At 62.9% G+C, this 27,191-nt stretch overlaps 6 protein-coding genes across 7 annotated transcripts; 2 read left to right on the top strand and 4 right to left on the bottom strand.

Moving 5' to 3' along the window:
• Positions 1-33: 33 nt before the first annotated feature.
• LOC136003767 (prostaglandin E synthase 3) lies at positions 34-5,746 on the bottom strand. 2 transcript variants are annotated; one of them, XM_065659682.1, is made up of 8 exons: positions 5,566-5,746; positions 2,985-3,098; positions 2,558-2,627; positions 2,267-2,365; positions 2,003-2,092; positions 1,795-1,857; positions 1,296-1,320; positions 34-925 (listed from the first exon to the last, which is right to left on the bottom strand). In XM_065659682.1, coding segments are annotated over exons 1-8 (483 nt in total). In that variant the 5' UTR covers positions 5,568-5,746; the 3' UTR covers positions 34-905. The 2 variants fall into 2 exon arrangements, with proteins under 2 accessions (XP_065515754.1, XP_065515753.1); XM_065659681.1 differs by lacking the exon at positions 5,566-5,746 and adding an exon at positions 3,434-4,151.
• Positions 5,747-6,531: 785 nt separating this feature from the next.
• On the bottom strand, positions 6,532-14,906 carry LOC136003765 (nascent polypeptide-associated complex subunit alpha). The gene is made up of 8 exons (XM_065659676.1): positions 14,800-14,906; positions 14,491-14,562; positions 8,804-8,889; positions 8,644-8,721; positions 7,911-8,057; positions 7,630-7,758; positions 6,775-6,897; positions 6,532-6,662 (listed from the first exon to the last, which is right to left on the bottom strand). Exons 2-8 carry the CDS (start codon positions 14,558-14,560, stop codon positions 6,648-6,650), a joined length of 648 nt encoding a protein of 215 aa, XP_065515748.1. The 5' UTR covers positions 14,561-14,562; positions 14,800-14,906; the 3' UTR covers positions 6,532-6,647.
• On the bottom strand, positions 8,897-14,484 carry LOC136003759 (basic proline-rich protein-like). The gene is given in 3 exon segments (XM_065659669.1): positions 8,897-9,689; positions 9,691-12,212; positions 12,724-14,484. Coding segments are annotated over 3 exon segments (3,036 nt in total). The 5' UTR covers positions 12,773-14,484; the 3' UTR covers positions 8,897-9,224.
• A 189-nt stretch (positions 14,907-15,095) lies between the features above and the next one.
• Positions 15,096-19,646, bottom strand: LOC136003769 (DNA primase small subunit-like). The gene is made up of 13 exons (XM_065659684.1): positions 19,513-19,646; positions 18,493-18,650; positions 18,310-18,416; positions 18,145-18,218; positions 17,903-18,039; positions 17,776-17,834; positions 17,593-17,702; positions 17,222-17,313; positions 16,995-17,139; positions 16,336-16,405; positions 16,142-16,227; positions 15,973-16,071; positions 15,096-15,213 (listed from the first exon to the last, which is right to left on the bottom strand). Exons 1-13 carry the CDS (start codon positions 19,613-19,615, stop codon positions 15,194-15,196), a joined length of 1,260 nt encoding a protein of 419 aa, XP_065515756.1. The 5' UTR covers positions 19,616-19,646; the 3' UTR covers positions 15,096-15,193.
• Positions 19,647-19,961: 315 nt separating this feature from the next.
• LOC136003764 (retinol dehydrogenase 16-like) lies at positions 19,962-21,769 on the top strand. Its single transcript, XM_065659675.1, has 4 exons — positions 19,962-20,337; positions 20,429-20,687; positions 21,166-21,329; positions 21,440-21,769. Exons 1-4 carry the CDS (start codon positions 20,022-20,024, stop codon positions 21,655-21,657), a joined length of 957 nt encoding a protein of 318 aa, XP_065515747.1. The 5' UTR covers positions 19,962-20,021; the 3' UTR covers positions 21,658-21,769.
• Positions 21,770-23,896: 2,127 nt separating this feature from the next.
• Positions 23,897-26,555, top strand: GPR182 (G protein-coupled receptor 182). Its single transcript, XM_065659674.1, has 2 exons — positions 23,897-24,543; positions 24,998-26,555. The coding sequence occupies exon 2, from the start codon at positions 25,006-25,008 to the stop codon at positions 26,098-26,100; it is 1,095 nt and encodes a 364-aa protein (XP_065515746.1). The 5' UTR covers positions 23,897-24,543; positions 24,998-25,005; the 3' UTR covers positions 26,101-26,555.
• The last annotated feature ends 636 nt before the right edge of the window (positions 26,556-27,191 follow it).

Genomic DNA, 27,191 nt, shown 5'->3' with positions numbered 1-27,191 from the left:
TGCGGAGCGGGCGCAGCAGGAGGCGAGGCCCGGGAGTCTTCAACAGTTTATTAGAAAGAATGCAGACATTAAAAAAATCCCAGCTGCTCGGAACACAAATTGAGGTTTTTCAGCCCGGTTGGGAGGTGCCCCGGGGGGGGGGGGGGGGGGGAGGCGGAATTCCTGGTACCCGGTGCCCCCGGTGCCTCCCCACCCTTTCTCGCTTCCACAGCCACAGTGCAAATAGGATTTGGTCTAAAGGAACAGCTCAACAAGCAACAATGTACAGGCATCGCCCCGGAGGAGGAGGAGGAGGGTGTAAAGCTTTAAGAGCCAAACGGTACCAGGGGACAGGCTCCGGCCACCGGTACCCGGTGACTCGAGCTGGAACAACCCCACGGAGGAGAATTGGTGTTGCCTTGTCAATACAAAGTTTAATGGAAGGGCCCCACCGTGAGCCAACAGCCCCAGTTCTTGTTCCCGGTCCAAACATCCAATTTCAGGCCACAGGGACTGGGTAAAAGAAGGGGGGAAAAGGGGGAGAAATGCTCATTTCTATCAACTTGGTGTCAACTCAGGGTTGTCCCATGGGAATTACATCCGCTACGAGGCAAGGAGGCTCTGTAAACTTTATTGCAACTGTTCTGTCTCGATGGCCTACACCTCAACTGGGGGGGTTTTGTTGTGGGTTGGTTGTTGGAAGGCTGGAAAACTGGTTCATGCATAAAGTTATTGCCTCTCGTGGCTTTCAGGCCGCCCCGTGCCATGGTACACACCTACCACCAGTGAAGCCATTGAAAATGGACTGAAAATGGGTTAAAGGATGCAGGAGCTCCCGTTAGGGCTATCAACTCAGGAATTCTTATCTCGGTTATGAAATGTTGTGATGAAGTTCTTTCCCCAAACCCTGAAGACGACGCTTTTCCTTACTCCAGATCTGGCATTTCTAGAGAGGAAAGACGAGAGGGAAGAGCGTTAGTGGGGTTGGGTTTGGTTTTAAGCCTTGTTTCATCACCCTCAGCATCCGGCATGGGGCAGTGGAAGGCCTCTGGGTCTGGTTCTTCATAAGGAAGAGCCATGGGCAGGCACTGGAACCACTCGAGAAGCCGCCTCCATGGGCAGGGCTGCTCTTAAAGCCAAAGCCTCCCAAGGCCTGTGCTGGGGAGGTCGAACTGGGATTTCAGGCTGGTGTGGAAAGGCTTCCATTGCATTAAAGCAATCGGCCAGCCCTGGCCTTAGCTCAGAGCCAGGGTTCAGTGAGTGACAGGAGGGAGCCCTCATGGAGCCGCATGGAATCACGTTGGGACGGGACTTACTTTCATCATCACTGTCTGGTGAGTCCTAGGAAGAAGGAGAGACAACGTTAACTGGAGCAGACTGGCCTTGAAGGAGCTTTTTCTTTCACCACCACCCCTGCCAGCAGCAAAGGAGCTGCTGATCCTGCAGTGAACCCTGAGCTGCTCCACGGCACGAGCTCGGTTTGGCCTCACTGGCACCAAGAGCTACGGGTCCATCATTGTGCTCTGGAGCCAGGCTGAGAGAGCTGGGCTGGGGCAGCCTGGAGAAGAGAAGGCTCCTGAAGGGGAGACCTGAGAGCAGCTCCAGTGCCTGAAGGGGCTGCAGGAAACCTGGAGAGGGGCTTGGGACAAGGGCCTGTAGGGACAGGCCAAGGGGAATGGCTTGAACCTGCCCGAGGGGAGACTGAGATGAGCTCTTAGGCAGAAGCTCTTCCCTGTGAGCCCCAGCCAAGCTTTGGTGCTATTGAAGAGCCCGACCTCAGCACAGAGCAAGCTGTATTTACCACAGAGCACTTACATCATCTGCCCCATCTACTTCTGGCAAGTCTACGTCGTCATCTCCACCCATGTTGTTCATCATCTGCTCCAGAGAGATAAATGCACGTTAGAGGGTGAAGCAGCACCACAAGCGCTCAGGGACCACTGGGAGGAGGAGGAGGAAGGCTCTGCCCGGAGAGAATCCCAGGGAAGGAAACCCCAAATTCCAGGGATTCGTGTTCCCCTACCTCAGAAAAGCGATCGAAATTGGACATGTCTTCATCTGAGTCATCTTCCCAGTCTTTCCAGTTGTTGAAGTCCACGCTGAGCCAGTTGAGCTGCGCAGCAACACAAGGGTGTTAGTGCAGGGCAAGCAAGTACCGAGCTGGTACTGGAGGAAGGTAAAGCAGAAGCGCTGCTCTGAAGTGACCCACGAACCACTGCATCACTTCACCATCACCCAAATAGGAAACCCCATTGAAAAGCAGGCAGACGAGAGGAGCTGAACCCACCTTTGCCCTCTCTTTCGTTAACCTTGGCCATGCCTGACCGGACTCTCCTTTTCGTAAACAACACAAGATAGATCTGTCTGTTCTTTTATGCTTTGATTCCTGAAAGGGAGGAAAATCCCTGTTAATATCATCCCCAAAAGCTGCTTTTATCACTTATCTTCAGCTACCAACTTCATCCTTGCCCTAAAGAACACCATCTGGAGATGCTTTCAAGGCCGGAAGTGCCGCCAGCATCCTGAAGGAGCTGCTCTTCCCCAGGACGCAGCACTGGGAAGCCAGGAGGATACTTACATTTGGATCAATATTGTTAAAAAGGTCGATTTCGTTTAAATGTTTGAAGTTATCGCTTCCTCCAAGACAACTGTGGAGAGAAAACAAGATGTGGTTGGTCCAAACCAGCCCCTGCAACAGATACACTCCATCTACACATCCACACATGCGTCATCCCCCTGCTCCCAGCCTGCTTCTTGTGTCTCTCCCTGCCCTTCTACCCGTTATCACAGTGGGTCACAAGAGCCCCATGGGATGCTCCAGGCTTGGGGAAGCTGCTCATGGAAAAGGACCAGCATGGATGGAGCTGAACAGGAAGCCCCCAGCATCGTGGCCAGCGAAGGGCAAGCGGAGCTGGAGCAGGGCCTGGAGCACAAGCGGGATGGGGAAAGGGCTCCCTGGTGCCCGGAGCCCCCCTGCGCTGCCTCCCCGCGCCCAGGCCCCGCACCTGAAGGTGAGTTTGGACTTCTCGAAGTTCACGTTCACGTCTTTGCTGTCCTCCACGCAGAACTCGATGAAGACGTAGTCTCGGCGGTCGTACCACTTGGCGGATGCGGGCTGCCTGTGGGGTGGGGGGGGGACAGGGGACAACTCAGCTCCCAAAGAGGCAACGGATCCAAGGAGGGACCCCCCCTGCAAAGAGCTCCTGGATGGAGCCGAGAGCCAAAGCAACGCGAGATGATGCCAAGCTTTAGGATGAGGGGGCAGCAGCAGCTCCATGATGCTTTTTGTCACCCAAAGAACAGGCCCCAAACCCCATTCGAGCTCTGGTTCATGCTCCTGGGGTTGTCCTTTGGCTTCCTCCAACCACCACGAGCAGCAACAACCAGAAACCATGCTAGGGCTCTCGGGTTGCGCTGATGTTCAGTGCTCTGAGCGAGCTGGACGGTCACTTACCGGGGTGCTTTACTGCAGCTATAGGGCCTGTGGGGAGCTGAAGCACAACCCGAGCTCTGGATGTGACGCTTCCTGCCCTGAGGAGCGGGCGTTGGGTGCTGGTATCGCTCCCCAAGCGTTACAGCAACGCCACCCTGCCGCAAGAGGCATTCCCTTCTCCAGCATTCCAAGGTGCTGGGCTCCAGCCTTGAAGGTGCTGCCCACATGGTGCAAAGCCAGCAGCATCCCTCAGAGCAGCGTTGTAGGACAAGGCACCACTTCCGCAGGCGGGGTGAAAGAGAACCATTTCCTCCAGCACTATTCCCATTTCCAACCTTTTATCCGGGTTTTCCAACCTCAAATCCTTCCTTTTGAGAGGGTGAAAACCTTCCTTTGGCCTTGAATGAGGCCTGACCATTCAGCACCGGTAACATGGGATACCTGGAGCTGCAAACCCAACTTCGGGATGAGACGGATGTGGAGATTCCAAGGAGCCTCCACACACAGGGAGGCTGCTGGTGGAGCCTTCCCGGTCTCCGAGTGCTTCAGGAGATGCTCCCGCACCCGCAGGGCATCTGCTGGTTCCTTAGGGATGCTCCAAAAGGAGCCCAACGCTTCCTCCCTCCTCAACCAACCTCATCCCAGGAGCACAAGGGCTTTGGTTGGGACCATCCCCACGTCCTCATGGGGTTTAGGCCTCTCTGAAGCACAGAGGTTCATTCAAACACCGCTTTACCCCCATTTACGGAATGGGTTGGAAGGGACCTCAAAGCTCAGCCAGGTCCAACCCCTGCCATGGGCAGGGACCCCTTCCACTGGAGCAGCTTGCTCCAAGCCCCTGTGTCCAACCCGGCCTTGAGCACTGCCAGGGATGGAGCATCCAAACCTTCTCCATCCAACCCATCCCAGTGCCCCAGCACCCTCACACGGAAGCGCTTCCTTATCTCCAACCCAAACTCCCCCTGTTCCAGCCTGAACCCATCACCCCTTGTCCCATCGCTCCAGCCCCTGCTGCAGGTCCCTCCCCAGCATCCCTGTACCCCCCTTCAGGCACTGGAAGCTGCTCTGAGGTCCCCACGCAGCTCCTCTGCTCCAGCCCCGATGTCCTCAGCCTGGCTCCTATGGGAGCTGCACCAGCCCCTGAGCATCCTCATGGCCTCCTCTTGCTCCAACAGCTCCACGGCCTTACGCTGGGGGCACCAGGGCTGCTCCATGCAATTCCCATCTCCCTGCCTCTTCCAATCACCCATTGAGAAGACAATCCCAGGAGGGCAGGACAGCTTCCAGGACCTCCGGAGCCACGCTCAGGCCCAGCTTCACCCATGACACCTCAACGGAACCCACTTCCAGCTTAGCCACAGAGCTCAATCTTCAGCCTCCCTGCTTGGGGCCATGCGAACCCCTCCTTGTGCATCCTCGAGCACTCCGGATGCTGGGCTCATTTCCTGGGACGCATCCTGCCCATTCCTAGAGCTCGCGGATGCTGCAGGATGAGCTTTTCAGCCCCGAGCCAACAGGGAACAGACCCGGCTGACGGAATCAGCTTTGCTTTTGCTTCCAATCGGGTTTTTTGAGTGAAACCCCTCTCATTTCAACCCAATCTGAGCCGAACTGATGCTTTCTAGGGGTGAAAACATCCAAGTGCTTCCCATTCCAACGCAGCAGCCGCCTCCTTCAGGGCTCCAAAGCACCCCCCCCCTTTCCCGTTCCCCTCCATCACCCCCGCAGCGCCCCGCGCTACCGGACACGGCCCCCCCCCCCCCCCCACGAGCCCGCTTTAACCAGCACGCGGGAGCCCCGCGTTACCGGCTGCCCGGGGCGCACACGTGGCTGCGAGCGGCCCCTTCCCCGGCACTTACCGGACGCTTCGGCCCGGTTTAACCGCGGCCATCCCCGTCCACACCCCCCGATACCGCCCCGTTCATCCCCACACCGGAACGGACCCACCCCGGGGGGGGGCGGGGGGGGGCACCAACCCCATCCCCCCCCCCCCCACTCCCGGTACCGGCCCCCCCCCCCCCCCCAACACAAGGTCACTACATGGGGCCTGCTCCCCGCGGCCGCGCCTGCCCCGAGGCCTAAGGCCCGGTGAGGCCGCTCCCGCCTCCCCTCCCGCTTCGCCGCCACCCCCCCCCCCCCCCGCAGGGCCTCACATGGCTCCGGCGCGGTCCCGGGCGGGCTCCGGTGCGTGCAGAGCGCGGCGGGGGGGGGGCAGGGCCGTGGCTCCGGGGCGGCGGCGGCGGCGGCGCTCGGTAGCGGCGGCGGACTCGGGGCTGCGGCCTCGCTCCCACAATGCCCCGCGCGCTCGGAGCGCTGGTGACGCAGCAAAATCCCCCCCCCCCCCCCCCGCTCTTCCTCCCCTCCCCGCAACCCGCGCATGCGCGGAGCGGCCCCCACACACACCGCCCTTCTAGCAGCTTCTCGCCGCGCGCACGCCGGAGGGAGGGGGACAGGGGAGGAGACGGCGGTTGCTATGGAGACGGGGCAGCGCTACCCCGGGTCCTAGCGCCCGCCCGCCCGATTCCACACGTCGGGGGGGGGGGGGGGAATCACGGCGCTGCTCCCTAAGAATCCCGTCGTTCCCAACGGGAATCCCGTCGTTCCCACCGGGAATCCCGTCGTTCCCCTCACCATGAATCCTGCTGCTGCTCCACCGTTTCCCTAATGAAACCTGTCAAAGAGTGGGATAATGGGGGGCTCCCAGCAGCATCCATCGCTCCTTATTCCCACCCCAGCTTCCATGAGCTATTCCCAAACACAGGTTAATGGAATAGGGGTGGGAAAGCAGCGGGAAGGTGCCGCTGTTGCAGAGCCGGCCTCTCGGAGCCATGGCTGGTAGGAGGCAAAGAGAACCCCCCGCTCCCCAGGGCTTCCCACCAGCACATCCCTTTGGATCCAGCTGGAAGATGCCGCAATCCATCCCCATCCCACTGTGAAGGGAAGCCCTGGGGGGATGAAGGACGTGACAACCTGCACTGGAGTCATCCAGGCTGGAGCCGGGTGTCCTTTGGGACAGGAAGGAAAGGAGGGAAGAGGCTCTTGGGACAGGGTATCGGGCTGCGATCTTCCCGGGAGGAAGGTTCCACCCTGGGGGCCCTCGGCACCGGGAGCACCGAGTGTTTTCACCAACAATAAGCCACAACTTTTATTCCCGGATAGAAATAGTACAAATTTTAAACGCAGACGCATTTGAACTGTTCTCTGAAACACCAAAAAAGGCTCCTCCATCCCACAGCTACATCGTCAACTCCTGTGGAGAGAAGGGAATGTTGGGATCCAGCCACGGCAGCCCCACAGCAGGAGGACCCCCCGTGATGCCGGTCCCCATCCCACCAGGAGCCATTCGCGGGGCTGGCACTCACCATGATGGCATTTACAATGTCGTTACTGTTGTTCTTGAGGGCACGCACGGCCTTTGCTCGGGACACGTTCGCCTGCGACATCACCAGCTCAATGTCTTTCACCTCGACGCCGGTTTCGTCAACCTAAAGGAGCAAGGAATCAGGGGATAAAGGATTCAACCAGGTTGGGAAAGAGCCATGGCACCGAGGGCCTCATCTACATGGCTTGGGAACACGTCCAGGGATGGTTTCTCAACCCCTGACAAACGGGATTGGCTTTGGACTTGTGCAAGGTGTTTGTCCCTGTCCCACGTGACATCCTTGTCTTTAAACACATGGATTTGAGGGATGGACAACCCAGTGGATAAGGAATTGGCTGGATGGCTGCATTGGATGCTGGAGAGCGACCCTGGGCAGGAACTGGAGTGACAGGATATAAGGGGTGATGGTTTAAACTGAAACAGGGGAGTTCAGGTTGACTCTAAGGCAGAAGTTCTTCAGTGTGAGGGTGGCAAGACACTGGGATGGGTTGAATGGAAAAGGTTTGGATGCCCCATCCCTGGCAGTGCTCAAGGCCAGGCTGGACGGGGCTTGGAGCAAGCTGCTCTAGGGGAAGGTGCCCCTGCCCACGGCACGGGTTGGAACTGGATGAGCTTTAAGCTCCTTTCCAATCCAAACCATTCCATGATTCTATGAGTGTCCCAAGTGCGGCAGCCCCCCCACGCTCCCAGGCCACAAAGAGAGAAGCTGGGAGGGAAGTCAGGGCAATGGGGACCTGCTCCTGACCCTGCCCTGTCCCTTTGCCATGGAAAACACGGCAGAAGGAAAGCAAACCAGGGGAATACCCAGCTGTGGGGTCTGTCCTTGCGAGCTCACCTCTTCCTCCTCACTCTCCTCCTGCACCGTGGGGGTCTGTGTGTTTTCCTGGATGTTTGAAACGGCTTCTCCCTGCACTTTGAACTTCTCAGCAGCTGCCAACTGGGCCTGTTGGGACAGGTCTTCGATCTGGCAGAGGGAGGAAGAAGTGAGACAGAGCAGGACACAGAATGCTGCATTCCCCCCACGTCCCAGTGCATCCAGCTCTGCCCCAGGACCCCCAGGATCCATGTGGCAAGGAGGAACCCCCATGAGGTGGTCACCAGCGGGGGTCAGGTCACCTTTGCTTCACCAAAGACTATGTAGGTGTCTGAAGCAGGGCTCTTGTACACGTCTGGCTTTGTGATGACAAAGAGGATGTTCTTGGATTTGCGGATGGTGACTCTGGTGACTCCCGTCACCTGGCGAAGGCCCAGCTTGGACATTGCCTGAAGAACCAGGAGAGAAATGGAAGGGAGGGAAAGGAGTGACTGAGACAGAAGAGCCTGAGGAATGTGTCCATACAATCATGGAATGGGTTGGGTTGGGTGGGACCTTAAAGCTCATCCAGCCCCAACCCCTGCCATGGGCAGGGACACCTTCCCCTAGAGCAGCTTGCTCCGAGCCCCGTCCAACCTGGCCTTGAGCACTGCCAGGGATGGAGCATCCCAGTCTTTCTCATTCAACCCATTCCAGCACCTCACCACCCCCACAGGGAAGAACTTCCTTAGAGCCAATGGTCTCAGCCCAGCTCCATACGGGAGCTGCTCCAGCCCCTGTTCCTCTGCTCTCCAGAGACTTGTGCCCACGGATTAGTGCCTCACCCAGTGTGGCTTTCCTGCTGCAGAGCAGCATTCCCAGGCTTTTAGCCAGGAGCTTGGGAGGGAATTCACCTCCCAGCCCAACCCTCGGCCCCCAGCCACAAGGATTTTGCATCCCTTTGCCCGAGGGCCAGAAAGGGGCCGCTGTCACACAAGGGGACAAAGAGCCAGCACCGGGCGATGCCGTGCCATCCGTCCCTGAATCCCACCTCACCTTCCGTGCTTTCTTTTCACTCCGGCTCTGTTTCGCTTTGCTGACGGGTTCTTCATCTATTTCAGCTGCTGCCGCAAGCTGCAAGGAGAGAGCGCAAGAGGGATCACGGCAATCCTGGCGGGTCCCAGGCAGGGCTCCTGCCCCCTGCCACCCGCCCTACCTGTGCCTGCTGTGTCGTGGCCTGTGTGGAGTCTTGCTCTTCGAGCTCTGGTACGGATTCATCGCTGTCAGACTCTGTTCCGGACCCTGAGGACCAAACGCAAGTCACTTTCTGCGCCTCAGCTCAGGGCTGCAGCAAGAGCCAGGAGCCACATGCCAAGGTTTCCACTCAGCGCGATGAATCTGGGGTCAAACTGGTTCAGGCAGCACCTGGAGCTCAGATACACAGCACAGGGACAAAACCCAATTCCTGCTGCCCCGTTCCACAGCTTCCCTACATGGAATGACCCTGAAGGAGCATCTCGGGATGCTCGGCTTGGCCTCAGCGCCACGTCCCGACAGCTCCTGCCTGTGAAGCACAAGCCGTGTCTGAGCACAGAGCCGGCTGTCTCCGGGTGACCACAACGCCCTCTCATGCACCATTACCTCCATTCGCTCCCGTGTCCTCCTCCACAAAGCTCCCCACAGGAGCCCTGGGCAACGCTCTCCGGGATCCCAACAGCTTGGGCAGGCAAAGGAGCTTCCCCAGAGCCTGCTTTGGCCCCAGCTCCTCTTGGCTGGTGGCCACAAGCCCCTGGAACAGGCACGTGAAGCCAGCTCAGGCTGAGCCATGCCACAAGCCACACCGTGCCCTGAGCACACGCTGTTAGTGCCCCTGGGCCATGCCAGGCCCTGATCCCATGGGATACGTCCCCTCCGTGTCCCCCAGCTCTGGCACGGCTCAGACCTGCTTCCGCCTCCCTGGAGAGCCCAACACACCAAGTGCCGTGGGGGTGGCGGGTTAGTAACCAGGCAGTGCCACTCCATGCACACAGCAATCCGTGGGGACAAATACCCTTGTCATTCCTGAGGCCGGGCTGCTTGGCCGGAGCAGGAGCCTCGGGGGGGGGCCACGGCTGCTCGGGGGGACAGATCCACCAGGATGGGCTGCACCGGCGGCTCGGCAGCGGGAGGCTCGGGGGGGATCAGGGGGGGCAGCTCCTCGTCGTCGTTGTCATTGACGATGGCGGGGGGGGCTTTGGTGGGGGGTTTGGATGGGGATGGGCGCTTGGTGGCCTTACCGGGGCTCTGCTTCTTCATGGGGGGAGCGGGAGGGGGGGCAGAGCCACCCGCGGCCTTCTGGGGAGCAGCGGCATCAGGAGGTGGCTGCAGGGGGGCCGCAGGAACCCCCGGGGCAGGTGGGGCTCCTGGAGCTGCCCCGGGGCTCTTGGCAGCTGCCTTGGCTGCGGGGGGGGCAGCAGGAGCCGATGGGGCTGCCTTTGCTGGGGCTGATGGAGCAGTGCCTGCGCCCACAGGAGCTGCCTTGGCTGCGGGGGGGGCAGCAGGAGCTGGGGTGGCTGCACCAGGGCTCTTGGGAGCTGCCTTGGCTGCGGGGGGGGCAGCAGGAGCCGACGGAGCTGCCTTTGCTGGCGCTGATGGAGCAGTGCCCGGGCTCACAGGAGCTGTTTTGGCTGCAGGGGGGGCAGCAGGAGCTGGGGTGGCTGCACCGGGGCTCTTGGGAGGTGCTTTAGCCCCAGGGGGGGCAGCAGGAGCCGGTGCAGCCGCCTGCACTGGAGCAGCAGAGCTGCTCTTTGGAGGCTTTTTGGCTGCAGGGGGGGCAGCAGGAGCTGCAGGAGCTGCAGGGGCAGGGGCCAAGGGAGCAGGGACCGGGCTCGCAGGAGCCCCTTTGGCTGCAGGGGGGGCAGGAGCAGCCGGAGCAGCACCAGGGCTCACAGGAGCCGCTTTGGCTGCAGGGGGGGCAGCAGGGGCTGCTGTGGCAGGGGCTGAGGGAGCAGGGACCGGGCTTGTGGGAGCTGCTTTGGCTGCAGGAGGGGCGGCCGGAGCTGCCGGAGCTGCTGTGAGCGGCGGGGAGGGGGCAGTGACCGGGCTCTTGGGAGGTGCTTTGGCTGCAGGGGGGGCAGCAGGGGCTGAGGGAGCAGGGACCGGGCTCGCAGGGGCTGGTGGAGCTGGTGGGACAGGCGGGGAGGTGGCAGCACCAGGGCCCACTGGGGCTGCTTTGGCTGCAGGAGGGGTGGCCGGAGCTGCCATGGCAGCAGCAGGAGGTGCTGCTGAGGCAGGCACAGGGCTCACAGGAGCCGGTTTGGCAGCAGGAGGGGCAGGAGCTGCCATGGCAGCAGCAGGAGGAGCTGCTGGGGCAGGCACAGGGCTCACAGGAGCTGGTTTGGCCACAGGAGGGGCAGGAGCTGCCATGGCAGCAGCAGGAGGAGCCACCGGGGCAGGCACAGGGCTCACAGGAGCCGGTTTGGCCGCAGGAGGGGCAGGAGCTGCCATGGCCGCAGCAGGAGGAGCCACCGGGGCAGGCACAGGGCTCACAGGAGCCGGTTTGGCCGCAGGAGGGGCAGGAGCTGCCATGGCAGCAGCAGGAGGAGCTGCTGGGGCAGGGCCAGGGCTCACAGGAGCCGGTTTGGCAGCAGGAGGGGCAGGAGCTGTCATCGCTGGTGGGACAGGCAGGGAGGTGGCAGCACCAGGGCCCACCGGGGCTGCTTTGGCTGCAGGAGGAGCAGCAGGGGCAGGGATGGGGCCCTCAGTGGCTGCTTTGGCTGCAGGAGGGGCAGCAGGGGCAGGGACGGGGCCCTCAGCGGCTGCTTTGGCTGCAGGAGGGGCAGGAGCAGCAGCTGGGGCAGGGACCGGGCTCCCGGGAGCTGCTTTAGGCGCAGGCGGAGCTGCCGCTGCCGGTGTGACGGGGGCCGGGGGCACAGCGGGTGCCAATGGGGACATGGGACTCACTGGAGCTGCTGGTGGTGGCCCTGGGGGAGATGTGGCAGCTGCCAGAGAGGGCACGGGCAGGGCAGGGCCCAGGGGACAGGCACTGGCAGGGGCAGGAACCAGTGCAGAGACCGGAGCCCCAGGGGCCGCGGCAGCAGCAGGACCCCCCGGTGACATCCCAGGGGGTGAGAGGGGGGCCCTGGGGGCAGCCAGGAAGGCAGGAGGGGGGGGCGGGCCCTGGGGACAAGCTGCAGCCTTGGGGGGCACAGTGGGAGCAGACAGGAAAGGGGGGGACACCGTGGGGGGGGACGGCACAAGGGGAAGGGAAGGGGGGGGTGGGAGAGGGGCCGTGGGGCTCAGAGGGGTGGCAGGGGAGGAGAGCGCTGCGGGGGGAGCACCAGGGCTGATGGGGGGGGGCACTGTCACAGCAGCAGCAGGGGCCACTGGAAGCACTGGGTTAACTGGGGCAGGCCCTGGAGACCCTGGGGCTGGAGGGGGGGCAATGGTAACCGGGACCTGTGGAGCTGGGGCAGGGAGCTGCGGGGGGGCAGAGAACACGGGGATGGCCGCAGCTGGGACCACAGGGGGGGAAATGGGGGCCGGGGGGCCCGGGGGGGGCAGCGGAGCAGTGGAAGGACTGGGCAGCTCTGCTGGGAGAGCCTGGGCTGGGGTCAGGGCTGGGGAGGGAGCAGCGAGAGGAACAGCTACAGGAGAGAAAGAAAGTGAACCCATGAGAGAAGGGAGCATGGGGGGGGCACACGGCCCCGACCCCCCCCAGCAGAGGAGCATCACCCAATGCACCAGCACAGACAGGACCTTCATCCCCTTCTAGGAACCAGCACAAGGCCCTGGGTTCCCCCACTCAAACCTTGGCGTTTGGGAATGCCGGGCTCTGCCCTTGGCTCTTCCCTCCCAGAGGGGTTGTCACAAGCTCCAGAGGCCTGGCCAGACCCCAGGGCTGCTCCAGAGGCTGGGAAGTCCCATCCTGGGCTGCACTGGGATGAGGATCCACTGAGGATTAGAACCCAACTCTGGCAGAGCCTCCTCCAGCCCTACGGGACACAGGATGCTGAGTCCTGGCTCCATGCAGTGACCTGCCCCCCCCCCCCGGGGCAGGCTGTTAAGGGTTAATGTAACTGCACCCCCTGTCCCACCCCCAGAACAGCAAACTCTGGTTAAGGTGGCACACGAGGGGTTAAAGTGGGTCCCCAGTACCTGGCGCTGGGACAGGAGCAGTGACAGGGGCTGCGGGGTGAGAACACATTAAGACAAGTGATGGAGCATCCGGCTCCCCCCACTCAGAGAACCCGGCATTCCCGACACCATTCCCAACGCCAGCTGGTGATTAAAGGGAAGTGCTCTAGGGAGAGGCTGTCAGAGCAGCCAGTCTGACCAGTGGAACCAGCACCGGTGCTGGTTGGGAGAGTGGAACCTGCCCAGCCCCACGCACGGCATCACCCAGAGCCCGGAGGCAGCCGCAGAGCATCCTCAGCTCACTGCTACCTGGAGCAGCAACACGTGTGTGGAGGCCCCAGAGCCTCCTCTGGGGTCTGAGCTGGAAGGGACCTTAAAGCTCATCCAGCTCCAATCCCCTGCCATGGACAGGGACACCTTCCACTGGAGCAGGGTGCTCCAACCTGGCCCTGAGCACTGCCAGGGATGGGGCATCCAAACCTTCTCCATCCAACCCATCCCAGTGTCCCAGCACCCTCACAGGGAAGAGCTTCCTTATCTGCAACCTGAACTCCCCCTGTTCCAGCCTGAACCCATCACCCCTTGTCCCATCGCTCCAGCCCCTGCTGCAGGTCCCTCCCCAGCATCCCTGTACCCCCCTTCAGGCACTGGAAGCTGCTCTGAGGTCCCCACGCAGCTTCTCTGCTCCAGCCCCGGTGTTCTCAGCCTGGCTCCTATGGGAGCTGCTCCAATCCCTGCTCATCCTCGTGGCCTCCGCTGGCCTCGCTCCAACAGCTCCATGGCCTTATGTCATTATGTCTTAGGCATTTCCCAAGCCTATCCCAGTGCGAGGAGATGGGAACCTGCCCGGAGCCAACAGGCACCAGGACACATCCTGCTCCAGGAAGGAGCAACAACCCCTGCCAAGAGCTGCGCTGGTCCCGAGCCCTGTACATACCACAGCCTGCCCTGGGAAGCCCATTCACCCCCACCAGCACCCTTTGAGGATGTTCCCATCTGGGAATGGGGAGGATGCTGGGAAGCGGCCCCAGCACAGGAATCCCAGTGATTCCTGGAGGGAGCCCAAGAGCACAGCAGGTCCACCCCCCACCCCCGCTCAGCACTGCAGCTGCCACAGCAAGAGCCGTCACTCAGCCCCACATTCCCCCCTGATCCCCAAATCCAACGCACCCTTTGGGCAGACCCCGGTCATAAGGAAAACCATGGAATCAGCCAGAGTGGGAAAGAGCAGGGGCCCAATCCCTGCCGCCACACTGGTGCTGAGCCAGGGGCTTCCTGCCCACAGGCTCACGTTCAGCTCCATCAATGCAGATCCTTTTCCAAGAGCAGTTTTCCCAAGGCTGAAGCATTCCATAGGGTATTCCTGGGACGCAACAAAGCCAGGCAGACCCACAGCACGGGGACCCCTCCGATGGAGCCCGAGCAACAGGCGGAGCCCGAGCCCTGCTCCCTCTGCGCCATCCCAACACGGAGCCACGCGTCCCATTCCCAAACCCAACCGGTTCCAGCGCTTGGGGGGGGGGGGGCTCCTAACCCCGGGACGTGCTCACCCCCCCCGGCCCATTGCCAGCGCTCCAATGCGGAGCACACACACCCGAGGGGCTGCGACGAGGGGGGGGGGGGTGTCCCCAAAGCAACGACTTCAACCCCGCTTCCAACAACCGGGTTTGGGGGGGGGAACAACCGAACACAAGCAGCAACGAGGAGCCCCCGGGGTCAAGCTCCCCCCGTTAACACCGAGCGGCTGCGGGGCCCGGTGTCCCCCCCAAGGCCCCGGCCCGGCCTTACCTGTCTCAGCCTGCGGCTGCGGCAGCTCCTGCTCGGTGGCCGGGACGGTTTCTGTCGCTTCGCCGGGCATTTCTGGGGAGAGGGAGAACGCACCATGGCCGGGGGCCGCCCGCCAGCACCGGCTACCGGATACCCCGCTACAGGCCGCCTTCTCCCGGCCCCATCGGCCTTCCCCAGCGGCCCCATTCCCGCTGCCCTCCCTCCCTCCCGGCCCGGGGGCGGCCTGTAAGGGGCCATCGGCTCCCGGCGCGGCCCCGGAGCGGCGGATGGCGGCGGATGGTGCTCGATGGCGGCGGCGGCGGCACTCACTGTGCGGGGAGCAGGGTCCAAGATGGCGGCGGAAAGAGAGCGAGCGGCTGGATGCGGGACTTCCGGGAGGATGAGCACATCCGGGGCACGGGGCCGCCCGGCTCGGCCCGGTCCGGCAACCGAGGCTCCTGCGTTCCGGACCCTTTCGTTCCGGGCCCCCGTGTGGGGCTGGGACCCCCGGTGTGGGGCAGAACCCCCCGCTATAGGGCAGGGTATGGGGAGCAGCAGCCCCAAGGCAGAGGCAGGTCCCGGGCGCAGGCACACGGTGAACGGAGACATTTAATGATGTTTGCATAGAAAAGGTACAAAACCAGAGAAGGGTCCGTGTGGGGCGGGGGGGAACGGGGCAGGGACCGGGCTCGGGCTCCAGGCACCGGAGGGGACGATGGCGGCCTCAGAAGTCTCCTTGCAGGTCTGCAATGAGGAGAAACGGGGGGGTTGTAGCCGAGAGCTCCCATTCGGGTCCCATTTGGGTCCCATTCAGGTCCCATTTGGCTCCCATTCAGGTCCCATTCGGGTCCCATTCAGGTCCCATTCAGGTCCCATTTGGGTCCCATTCAGGTCCCATTCAGGTCCCATTTGGCTCCCATTCAGGTCCCATTCGGGTCCCATTCAGGTCCCATTTCGGTCCCATTCAGGTCCCATTCGGGTCCCATTCAGGTCCCATTCGGCTCCCATTCAGGTCCCATTCAGGTCCCATTCGGGTCCCATTCAGGTCCCATTCGGCTCCCATTCAGGTCCCATTCGGCTCCCATTCAGCTCCCATCTGAGCTCCCATTCAGGGTCTCATTCAGGTCCCATTCGAGCTCCCATCGGGGTTCCCATTCAGCTCCCATTGGGGCTCTCATTCAGCTCCCATTCAGGCTCCTATTTGGCTCCCATTTGGGTCCCATTCAGCTCCCATTGGGACTCTCCTTCTGCTCCCATTCAGGTTCTCGTTGGGACTCTCACTCAGGTCCATTGGGGCTCCCATTCTGCTCCCATTCAGGCTCCCATTGGGACTCTCACTCAGGTCCATTGGGAATCTCATGCTGCTCCCATTCTGGTCCCATTCAGGCTCCCATTGAGACTCTCACTCAGGTCCCATTGGGGCTCCCATTCTGCTCCCATTCAGGCTCCCACTGGGGCTCCCATTCCGCTCCCGTGCAGCCGCAGCCCCTCGCTGGCACCCACCGCTCCTCCGCAGCATCTCCCCTCTCCGCGCTCGCTCCATGTCCTCCACGAAGTGCTCGAAGAGCCGCACGTAGGGCGCCAGGCTCGTCCTCTTGTAGTCTGCAGGAGGTGGGGCTGAGCAGGAGCCATGGGGGGGGACCCCCCCAACGCCCCCCCCGGTCACACTCACCCCGCGTGCGCCGCTTTGGCTCCGTCTCCGCTCCATCCTCCTGCTCCTCATCGGCACCGGCCGCATCCAGCTCATGGCACAGGGAGCTGCGGGCAAGGCCGTGATGGGCTTCAAGGTCTTTTCCAACCCGGTTCATTCCATGATGGGACTTGGGGGGCTGTGGGCAGAGCCGGGCCCCGCTGTTCATCACGTACCTGATGGTGGGGACAGTGAAGGGGTCGAACTGGTCGAGCTTCTGCAGGTCCAGGGGTACCGAAATGCGACCTGAAGGAGAGCGGAGTCATGGGGTTGCTCTCCCTACGGGATGCTATCCCTATGGAATGCTATCGCTATTGGGATGCTATCCCTATGGGGTGCCATCCCTATGGGATGCTCTCCCTATGGGATGCTATCCCTATTGCAATGCTATTCCTATGGAGTGCTATCCCTATTGGGATGCTCTCCGTATGGGATGCTATCCCTATTGGGATGCTCTCCCTATGGGATGCTATTCCTATGGAATGCTATAGCTATTGGGATGCTATCCCTATGGGATGCCATCCCTATTGGGATGTTATCACTATTGGGATGCTCTCCCTATTGGGATGCTATTGCTATTGGAATGCTATCCCTATGGGGCGCCATCCCTATGGGATGCTCTCTCTATGGGATGTTTCCCTATTGGGATGCTATTCCTATGGAATACTATCCCTATTGGGATGCTACCCCCATTGGGATGCTATTCCTATGGAATGCTATCCCTATTGGGATGCTATCCCTATGGGATGCCATCCCTATCGTGATGCTATCTGTAAGGGATGCTCTCCCTATGCGATGCTGTCCCTGTGCGGTGCCATCCCCACCCCAGACCAACCCGTTTTGGGGTGGACGCTGAAGGGGCTCTTCAGGAGGTGCCCGACCCCTTTGCTGACGTTGATGTCGAGGCGGGGGAAGCAGAACTGCAGCATCACCTCCCAGTCCGCGAAGCACCCGGTGCCCTTCCCGGCCGCTGCCTGCTTCTGTGGGGCACACGTGTGGGGCAGGAGCCCTGGGGTGGGCGCTGGCGCCTGTCCCCTGGTCCCTGGATGGGGTCACACTCACCCGTGTCCGCTCCATGCGGCCCTTCAGCAGCTCCCAGCGCTGCACCGAGTCCCGCTTCTTGGGGAACTCGGCCTGCAGCGGCTCGCGGTGCTGTGGGGGGGGTCAAGGCTGGTCACGGACAATGGGAGAACCACGGGATTGGGCTGGGATGAAGGGACCTTAAAGCTCATCCAGCGCCACGGGCTGGGACACCTTGCACTGGAGCAGGGTGCTCCAGCCTGGCCTTGAGCATTGCCAGGCATGGTGACTCCATCACCCCCTGGGTACCCTGTTCCAGTGCCTGAGCATCCTCTGGGATTACCCTGTTCCCCCCATCTCGGACCCTCCATCCAGCACCAAGCACTGCAGCATGCCCTCCGCAGGAAGGATATCCTCCGGGATGAGGGCCAGCACCTTGTCCCAGCTCTCCGGGCTGCCCAGGATATCCTGCCCCACCAGTGCGTAGCTCTCAAAGTACTTCTCCACCACAGCGACCGAGCGCCTGTGGAGCAGGGAAGAGGCTCAGCACCAGTCAGCACCACTTCAGCACCAGGCAAAGGGGGTCCCCAGCCGACCTGATGAAGGGGTGGATGGGCTCGGAGAGAGTCACCTTCTTCACGGTCTCTACTCCACCCTGGGGGGACAGCGATGCTCAGCGGGTTGGGGGGCAATAAGGGGGTGCCCGGCTCCCCATGCACCCACCTTCACCAGGGTCAGGTACTCCACAGTGGCCGCCCGCAGCGCTGGGGACCACTTGCGCACGGCATCATCGCACACCCAGCAGTGGACACCCCTCCGGCCCGAGTACACCCACAGGCGATGCTTCAGGCCCAGGTCCTCTATGGAGAGGACAGCGGGAGCGTGTTGGGATGCGGCATTCCCAACCTAACCCCATTGGGCACCACCACATCCATGGGTGCAGGAGGGGTCCCCAGGACCCTCACCCACGAGTGCACGGTCAATGATGCGGATGGCGATGGTCATCAGGGTCCAGCACTTGGAGCAGATATCGGCTGAGCTGTGGGCACAGAGCAATGGGCCAGGCTGCACCCCCTGCCCCTGCACCCCCCTTTTATCCCTTTCCAGCTATCCCAGCTCCTGTTAGGAACCTGCAGCACATCCGGACATCGTCGTAGTCCGTCATGTCGATATCAAAGACCAGCTCCTTCTCCTGCGGCTGGAAGGCTCCCAAGCGCACTGTGTTGTGCTGGTTGGGCTGCGGGACGGGATGGGAATGGGCTCAGCGACACCGGGGCCCATTCCCACTTGGAGTGCGCGGATCAAGGACTCACCCGGTGGGAGTAGACGGCGCCGATGTCGATCTTGTAGGGGTTGGTTTTCTGCAGCTCCCGCTCCAGCTCCTGGGGGCTGTCGAAGGACTGGAAGCGCACGTAGACATCGTCCCGCAGCGTGAAGGAGAACTCCCGCAGCTGGAAGTAGTTCTTCACCACTGCGGGGGGGGCAGGAGGATGGTTGGGGGGTACCCCCGGCTGGTACCACAGCCCCCAGGGCCTGGTATCGGAGCCTCCGACCCGGTACCACGTCCCAGACCCAGTATCGGAGCCTACGACCCAGTACCGCAGCCCCCGGGACCCGGGACTGCAACCCCCAGTACCTGGTCCTGCATCCCCAACCCGGTACCGCAGCCCCGACCCGGTACTGAAGCTCCCAGGACCCAGTACCGCATCCCCAGCCCGATCCCTCATCCCCAGCCCAGTACTGCATCCCCAGCCCAGTACTGCATCCCCAGCCCAGTACTGCATCCCCAGCCCGGTACCGCATCCCCAGCCCGGTACCGCATCCCCAGTCCGGTACCACAGCCCCAACCCAGTACCGCAGCCCCTGGAACCGCAACCCCCAGTACCCGGTCCCACATCCCCAATCCGGCCCCGCAGCCCCGACCCGGTCCCGCATCCTCAACCCGATACCACAGCCTCGACCCGGTCCCGCAGCCGCCGGGACTGCAACCCCCAGTACCCGGTCCCGCATCCCCAGTCCAGTCTCTCAGCCTCAACCCGGTCCCGCAGTCCCGACCCAGTATCACAGCCCCGATCCGGTCTCGCAGCCTCAACCCAGTCCCGCATCCCCAACCCGGTACCAAAGCTCCCAGAACCCGATCCCGCATCCCCAACCCGGTCCCGCAGCCCCGAGCCGGTACCGCAGCCCCGACCCGGTCGCGCAGCCCCCGGTCCCGCATCCCCAACCCGGTCCCGCAGTCCCGACCCAGTATCACAGCCCCAGTCCGGTCCCGCATCCCCGAGCGGGTCCCGCAGCCCCCGGTCCCGCAGCCCCCGGTCCCGCACCCCGCTCACCGCCGCCGTAGCCGAGCCAGCGGCCGTAGGCGCCGTGCGGGAAGAGCCGCCGGTAGAACACTGGGAGCAGATCGGGCAGCGCCGCGGGCTCGAACCGCGCCATCGCGGGCGGGAAGCGGCAGGAAGCGGGGCGCGGGGGCCGCCGGGAGATGTAGTCCGGCCCCGTCGGGGCGGGGGCGGGGGGGGGCGGGAGGGGAGCGGCTCGGGTCACGTCGGGGGGGGGGGGGGGAAGCGAAGACCCGGAGGGTCCGGGGATGCTCGGGGGGGTCCGGAAGGATCCGGAGGGGTCCCGAGGTGACAGCGCATGGGGGGGGGGGGGTGCGGGACCCCCCGCGGCGGCCCCGCTCCGGGTTAACGATTACCCCGACGGCCGCCCGGAGCGGCGCTGAGCCCGCAAGGCCGGGGCGGGGCGGGGCGGGGGAGCGGCCGTTTAAGCAGCCGGTAGCGCTGGGGACTGTTCATTAACGGCGGAGGCCGGTCCCGCTTGCGCTGCCGGTGCCGGTGCGGGGATGTGGGCGTACGTGGCGGTAGCGCTGGTGGCGCTGGTCCTGCTGCGGCGCTGGTACCGGGAGCGCCAGACGGTGCCGGGGCTCCCGGAGAAGTTCGTGCTCATCACGGGCTGCGACAGCGGCTTCGGCAGCCTCCTGGCGCGGCAGTTGGATGCGCGGGGGCTGCGGGTGCTCGCTGCGTGCCTGACCGAGGAGGGGGCCGAGGGGCTGCGGGCGGCTGCGTCCCCGCGGCTGCAGACCCTGCTCCTGGACGTCACCTCCAGCCCCAGCATCGCTGCTGCCGCCGCATGGGTCAAGGAGCGAGTGGGTGACCGAGGTAGGATGGGGCAGCCCCGCTGAAGCGACCCCCCCTCCTGTGCGGGGCCATCGGGTAGGGCCCGGCTCACCGCATCCCCTCTCTGCCGCAGGGCTCTGGGGGCTGGTGAACAACGCGGGCATCGCCTTCCCCGCCGCCCCCAACGAGTGGCTGCGCAAGGAAGACTTCCTCAAGGTGATCAACGTCAACCTGATCGGCCTCATCGAGGTGACGCTCAGCCTCCTGCCCCTGGTGCGGCGGGCGCGGGGCCGCGTGGTCAACGTGGCCAGCGTGATGGGCCGCCTCTCCTTCTTCGGCGGCGGGTACTGCGTCTCCAAGTTCGGGGTGGAAGCCTTCTCCGACAGCCTCCGGTAAGCGTTGGCCCAGCGTCCCCATTCGCCTCTATGGGTTCTTTGCCTGGTAGGGCACCCACCTGCCAAGCCCCTTCCTGGTGCAGCCGGGTCGAGCTTGCGCCATAGCCATAGGGCTTGGGGCCCATGGGAGGGATCTCTCCTCCTTTCCGTGCCCCTGGCAGGCTCTGCTCCGCTATCAGCCAAGCGCACGTGGAGGCAGCCGCAGGTAAGGGAAAGCAAAAGGACTTGGCAGCGCTTTGATTTCATTGCCACAGCGTAGGAGGCTGCGGCCGCGCTGCCCGGCACTGCCTGCCCCGGCACTGAGCCCCACGCCGCGGACCTTGCCCCCATCCCCGGATCCGGGGCTGGTGGCAACGGCGTTTGTGCTTTGGCTTCGATCCATCCAGCCTCGTGCTGGGTCATTGAGTTGCTCGGACTCCGCTTGGGATCCCCGGCACGAGCAGGGGATGCTGCCATGGGGCTTCATCCCCTGCAGGCTTGACATGCGCAACTTCGGGGTGAAGGTGAGCGTCATCGAGCCCGGCTACTTCCAGACGAGCATCACCAACGAGGAGAACGCACGGAAGCAATTTATGGTCGCCTGGGAGAAGCTCCCGGAGGAAATCAAAGTGGCTTACGGGGAGAATTACTTGAAGCACTGTGAGTACCTCACCTAAAGCCTAAGGGATGCTCGAGAGAGTGGTCCCGTCACCCCCAGCATCCCAGCGCTCGCGGCGCTGAGCCTGACCGGCCGCCTCCTGCTTCCACAGTTCTGCAGACCTTCAGGAACATGAAGGATCTGTGCAACCCCAACCTGTCGCTGGTGACGGACTGCATGGAGCACGCGCTGACCAGCCGCTACCCACGCACCCGCTACGCCGCGGGCTGGGATGCCAAACTGCTCTACATCCCCCTCAGCTATGCACCGTCCGCGCTCTCCGACCTCGTGTTTGCCAAGCACCAGCCCCTGCCTACCCAGAAAGCCTGAGGCAGGGATGCGGTAAAGGCAAGGAGGGATCCGGCAGCACCAGCTCGCTCCTGGGCTCCTGGTTCAACGCACACCTGGGAACCAGCTGAATAAAGGCAGTTCCTGCTCTTGGGTTTGGTTTCGGTCTTGGATGGGGACACATCGAGGTTGCGTCCCTGATCGTGCTCCAGCAGCACCAGCGCTGCCTTTGGGTTCCGGCTGTTACCCCAGGCAGGGTCCAGCTTGTGTCGTCATGGAAAACCCTTTACGCTCGTCACATCCAACCATTACCCCAAGGCTCACCCTGCGCCCAGCAGCTCCCACTGCACCCCTGTGCAGGCAGCAGGCACGTGCCCACGTGCTGGGTGCCTCTGCCCCACATTCCCCACCCCACCCGTGGCACCCAGTTACACCCTTTCCCCGTGCGGAGCAAAGGAGGGCGCTTGTGCAACACCGACACGGTCGCCTGCAGCCTGGACAACGGAGCAAGGGTTGTGCAATCAGAGGGATGGGTGTAAGAGAGCCTTGAGCATGGAGATGAGGTCAAAGGCTCCTCCTCGCTCCCCAGGGCATCAGCTCTTGGGGTGATGGGTGCTCCCCCGGCCTGGTACAAGGTCATGGAGTGCTCTGGGTTGGGAAGGAGCTTAAAGCTCATCCAGCTCCATGGGCAGGGACACCGTCCACTGGAGCAGCTTGCTCCACCCCAGCCTTGAGCACTGCCAGGGATGGGGCACCCAAACCTTCTCCATTCAACCCATCCCAGTGCCCCAGCACCCTCACACTAAGGAGCTTCCTTATCTCCAACCTGAACTCCCCCTGTTCCAGCCTGAACCCATCACCCCTTGTCCCATCGCTCCAGCCCCTGCTGCAGGTCCCTCCCCAGCATCCCTGTACCCCCCTTCAGGCACTGGAAGCTGCTCTGAGGTCCCCACGCAGCTTCCCTGCTCCAGCCCCGATGTCCTCAGCCTGGCTCCTATGGGAGCTGCTCCAGCCTGCGCTCACCCTCGGGGCCCTCCTGCCGCGCACGGTGCCTCCTGCGTCCTCCGTACCCATCATTAAGGGCTGAGCAGTGATCAGAGCTGGGGATCACACCCCCGAGGATGGAGCAAGGTCAGCAGCACCCCCACTCCCCACGTGCTGAGCCCACGTGAGACCGAGCCACCCCTTTGGGTGCTGCAGGGGCAGAAGGCAGGGCCCTGGTGCGAGCAGGAAAGGCTCCCCGAGCACCCTGCGGGGCTGGGGAGAGCAAAGAGACCCCCCCTGCAGCCCCCAACGACCTTCAATGCCCCCTATGGAGCCAAAACGTTCCCTGTTGAGCTGAAACTCTCCCCACTGAGCCCAAACGCCCCCCATTGAGCCCAAACGCCCCCCATTGAGCTCGAACGCCCCCCACTGAGCCCAAACGCCCCCCATTGAGCCTGAACGCCCCCCACTGAGCCCAAACGCCTCCCATTGACCCCAAACACTCCCCACTGAGCCCAAACACTCCCCATTGAGCCCAAACGCTCCCCATTGAGCCCGAACGCCCCCCACTGAGCCCAAACGGCCCCCACTGAGCCCAAACGCGCCCCATTGAGCCCGAATGCTCCCCATTGAGCCCGAACGCCCCCCACTGAGCCCAAACGCCTCCCATTGACCCCAAACACTCCCCACTGAGCCCAAACACTCCCCATTGAGCCCAAACGCTCCCCACTGAGCCCAAACGCTCCCCATTGACCCCAAACACTCCCCACTGAGCCCAAACACTCCCCATTGAGCCCAAACGCTCCCCATTGAGCCCAAACGCTCCCCATTGAGCCCGAACGCCCCCCACTGAGCCCAAACGCCCCCCATTGAGCCTGAACGCCTCCCACTGAGCCCAAACGCCTCCCATTGACCCCAAACACTCCCCACTGAGCCCAAACTCTCCCCACTGAGCCCAAACGCTCCCCATTGAGCCCAAACGCTCCCCACTGACCCCAAACGCTCCCCACTGAGCCTAAACCCCCCCCCCACTGACCCCAAACGCTCCCCATTGAGCCCAAACGCCCCCCACCGAGCCCGAACGCTGCGGGTGAGCGCGGAGCTCCCGCCTGCAGCCCGGGGCCGGGGCCCGGTGCCTGCCCGCGGGCTCAGCGGCTCCGCGCCGCGGTCCCGGGCCCCGCCGTTATCAGCGCCCTCGGGCTTCCTTCCGAGCCGCTTGCCCAGCACAAACCCCGGCCGCTTCCTGCCATTGTTCCACCCGGCCGCGGCTCGGCGCTGGGCTCGGGGCTATCGGCCCCCTCCGCAGCCCCGGGCCACGGCTCAAGCCCCCTCCCTGCCCCTGCCGAAGCAGCCAGCAAGCAGCCGTCGGTCACCGCCCCGGCCTCAGCGCACGGGCGCTCCTATGGCCATTGGCATCTGCTCCCAGATTCCGCTTCCAGCCCTTTCCCCCCCCTCTATAAGAACCTCGGGTTCGCCCCGGCACAGTGGGAGCAGGAGGGATGCTGATGCCTTAACCCACCCCTGGGACTCCCCGAGCTGCGGGAGGAGCCGGCTCCATCCCAAGGGATGCGTTTCCCCTCCTATCCACAGCGGGACCGGGGTAGGATCCATCCCTTGGGATGGTGGAGGGGAGGTGTTGGGGCTCCTCGCCCAGGCACCTGCAGCTTCCACATGGACACCGCTCCCAGCAGTGGGATCAAACGGGAGCGGGGCGCCGGCGCTGGGAATGGAGTCAAGAGCCGCGGGCGCTGAGCTGCCGCAGGATGCCGGACCACGATGGTCATTTCCTGCTGGGAAGCAGCCAAAAAAGCCCACCCCGAGCTCCGCGCCGCGGCTCCGCTGCCCCAGAGGCGCCCGAGCAGCGGAGCAGAGAGGATCCCTGAGCCGCATCCGCATCCAGCAGCATCCGACTGCGCCAGCACCACCCGCAGGACCTGCCGCAAGGTGCGGAGCAATGGCAATGGGGGGCTCCAGAGCCCATCTCTGTGGTGTGGGGCTCGGGCGGGTGACGGAGGGTTGATGATGAGTGGGGGGTTCCTGCTTCCAAGCTCGGCACGCTCCCCTTTTCCCAGGGGAACGGTTGGATTGGTGAGGCTGGATGGGGTCCGCGGTGTCTTCGCTGCACGGATGCAGCTTGAGGCAATTAAAGGATGCTCGGGTCAATTGCATTTCCCTTCAGCTTATGGGTTTGTCACCTACTTGGGAGTCCCAGTGGATCCCAATAGGAGCATCCACACACCAGGGCTCGGCGGGGAGCTGCTGTCCTGGGTTGTCAGCTCTGCTCCTGCAGCGATTGATGCTGCGGAGCCTCAGGGCTGTTGGGTGCTGCCACCATCCTTCATCCCTCTGCCCTGTTGTCCCCATCACAGTTGGTCCTGAGCTTTCCCTTGCCTTGCAGCTACCAGGATGGCCGAGGTGACCACTGCCCCCACTGAGACCCACACACTCCTGAACGAGTACAGGGACTACCACAACTGGTCCGAGCTGTTCCACCTCCTCAACTACACCTACAGCTTCTGCGAGTTCAGTCTGGATGAGAACGTCAAGCGGGTGATCCTCTTCATCCTCTACCTCGTCATCTTCGTGGTGGGCTTGGTGGAGAACCTCCTCGTCATCTGGGTCAACTGGCAGACCCGGGGCAACAAGAGCTTGGTCAACCTCTACATCCTCAACATGGCCATCGCTGACCTGGGAGTGCTGCTCTCGCTGCCCATCTGGATGCTGGAGGTGATGCTGGATTACACCTGGCTCTGGGGCAGCTTCCTCTGCCGCTTCACGCACTACTTCTACTTCGCCAACATGTACGCCAGCATCTTCTTCCTCACCTGCCTGAGCGTGGACCGCTACGTGTCCCTCACCAGCTCCTCCCTCTTCTGGCGCAAGCACCAGCACCGTGCGCGCCGCGTCGTCTGCGCCTGCGCTTGGCTCTTGGCAGCAGCCATCCCGGTGCTGGAGGTCACTCACATGCAGCTGGTCAACACCGGGGAGCCCATCTGCATCTTCATGGCCCCCTTCGAGACCTACGACGAGTGGGCGCTGGCGGTCAGCTTGGCCACCACCACCATTGGGTTCCTCATCCCCTTCCCCATCATCGCCGTTTTCAACGTCCTGACGGCCAGGTTCATCAAGCGCACCAAGCCGGAGAGCAGGAAGCACTGCCTGCTCATCTACGCCTACATCCTCGTCTTCCTCGTCAGCTGGCTGCCCTTCCACATCATGCTCATGCTGCTCACCCTCGACGGCAACCACATCGTCCTCCACTGCACCTTCGCCCATCTCCTCTACTTCTTCTACGACATCATCGACTGCTTCACGCTGCTCCATTGCGTCGTCAACCCCATCCTCTACAACTTCCTCAGCAAGAGCTTCCGCAGCAAACTCATCTCGGCCGTCGTCAAGTACATCCCAAAGGAGCAGGGCAAGCAGAAGGGCGCAGACAACTCCTCCTCCACCACGCAGCACTCCATAGTCATCGCCAAGGACAACAGCCCCCCCAACTAACACGGATCGGGCTCTCCTGCTCAGCCCCGGGGCCGCTGGGCTTGGGTTTCCCTTGGTGATAAGGAGACTCTTTGCTCTTCAACACTTCTTGGCTGGTCACCTCCTGTGCTACGGAGCAGGGCTGGGTACCAAACGGGGACTGGGGGATGCAGACATCTTGCTGCAGCCCCTCACCGTCATGGAATCGGAGTCATAATCATGGAATCATAGGGTCATAATCATGGAATCATAGGGTCATAATCATGGAATCATAGGGTCATAATCATAGAACCAGAGCATCAACCAGCTTGCAAAGACCTTCAGATCAAGCCCAACCATTCCCCCCACACAAGCCCTGGATGCCGCCCCTTTTGCCGTGCTGCCAACCCCAGCGGGACGGAAGGAATCCATCCCTTTGGAATGCCCAGCAAAGGCCTCAAAGCCTGATTGGACAGAGATGACGGCGGCGCAGGGCAGGAAGGATGCGGGCTCAGCAGCTTGCCGGGGGCAAAGCCAGCGGCAGAGCAGCGCTGGGGGAGGCTGGGTTTGACCGGGCACGGCCACCGCGGTGGGGTTCCCACTCTGCGCTCTGCATCCAACCCGGGGCAGGTTTAAGGCCACCGGTTGTGTTTCCAAGCATCTCACCAGGCTCCGGTGGCTCCTTGTGATCCAAGGCCGTGCTCCCGTGGGAACACAGCATTCCTGAGAGCCGGAACGCGGGGTTTGGCCGTGTAAGAAACCGGAGCATCCGGAGAAAGTTCATCATTGTCCGGGTTCCGCCGTCACGTGCCGCGGGGCAAGCCCTGGGCAGGGAAGGTGAAGGAGCGGGTCCATAAATCTCCCAAAGGCCTTGAGCTGCTCCAGGAACAGCGTCTTTAAAAGAGCAAAGCGTAAGCAAATCCCGGGACAGGATGCGGGGGCGCAGGGCGGGGAGCAGGATATCCCGGGATATGCGGGAGAAGCCCACGGCCAGGGGTTAAGGCGAGCGCTCCGTTATCACCGGCAGCAGCTCTGCTGTTGGCAGCGTAAATCCCTGCCTGCCCCAAGGCTCCGCTTGCTGCTGGGCTGAGAGCGAGAGCCAAATCCGTCTCATAGAGAGGTGCTGAGGCTGG

Source organism: Lathamus discolor, chromosome 23 (assembly GCF_037157495.1).
Source record: "Lathamus discolor isolate bLatDis1 chromosome 23, bLatDis1.hap1, whole genome shotgun sequence".
In the NCBI taxonomy this organism is placed as follows: domain Eukaryota; kingdom Metazoa; phylum Chordata; class Aves; order Psittaciformes; family Psittacidae; genus Lathamus; species Lathamus discolor.
Note: the sequence above shows the minus strand (reverse complement) of the source record. Positions and strands in the feature narration are given on the sequence as shown.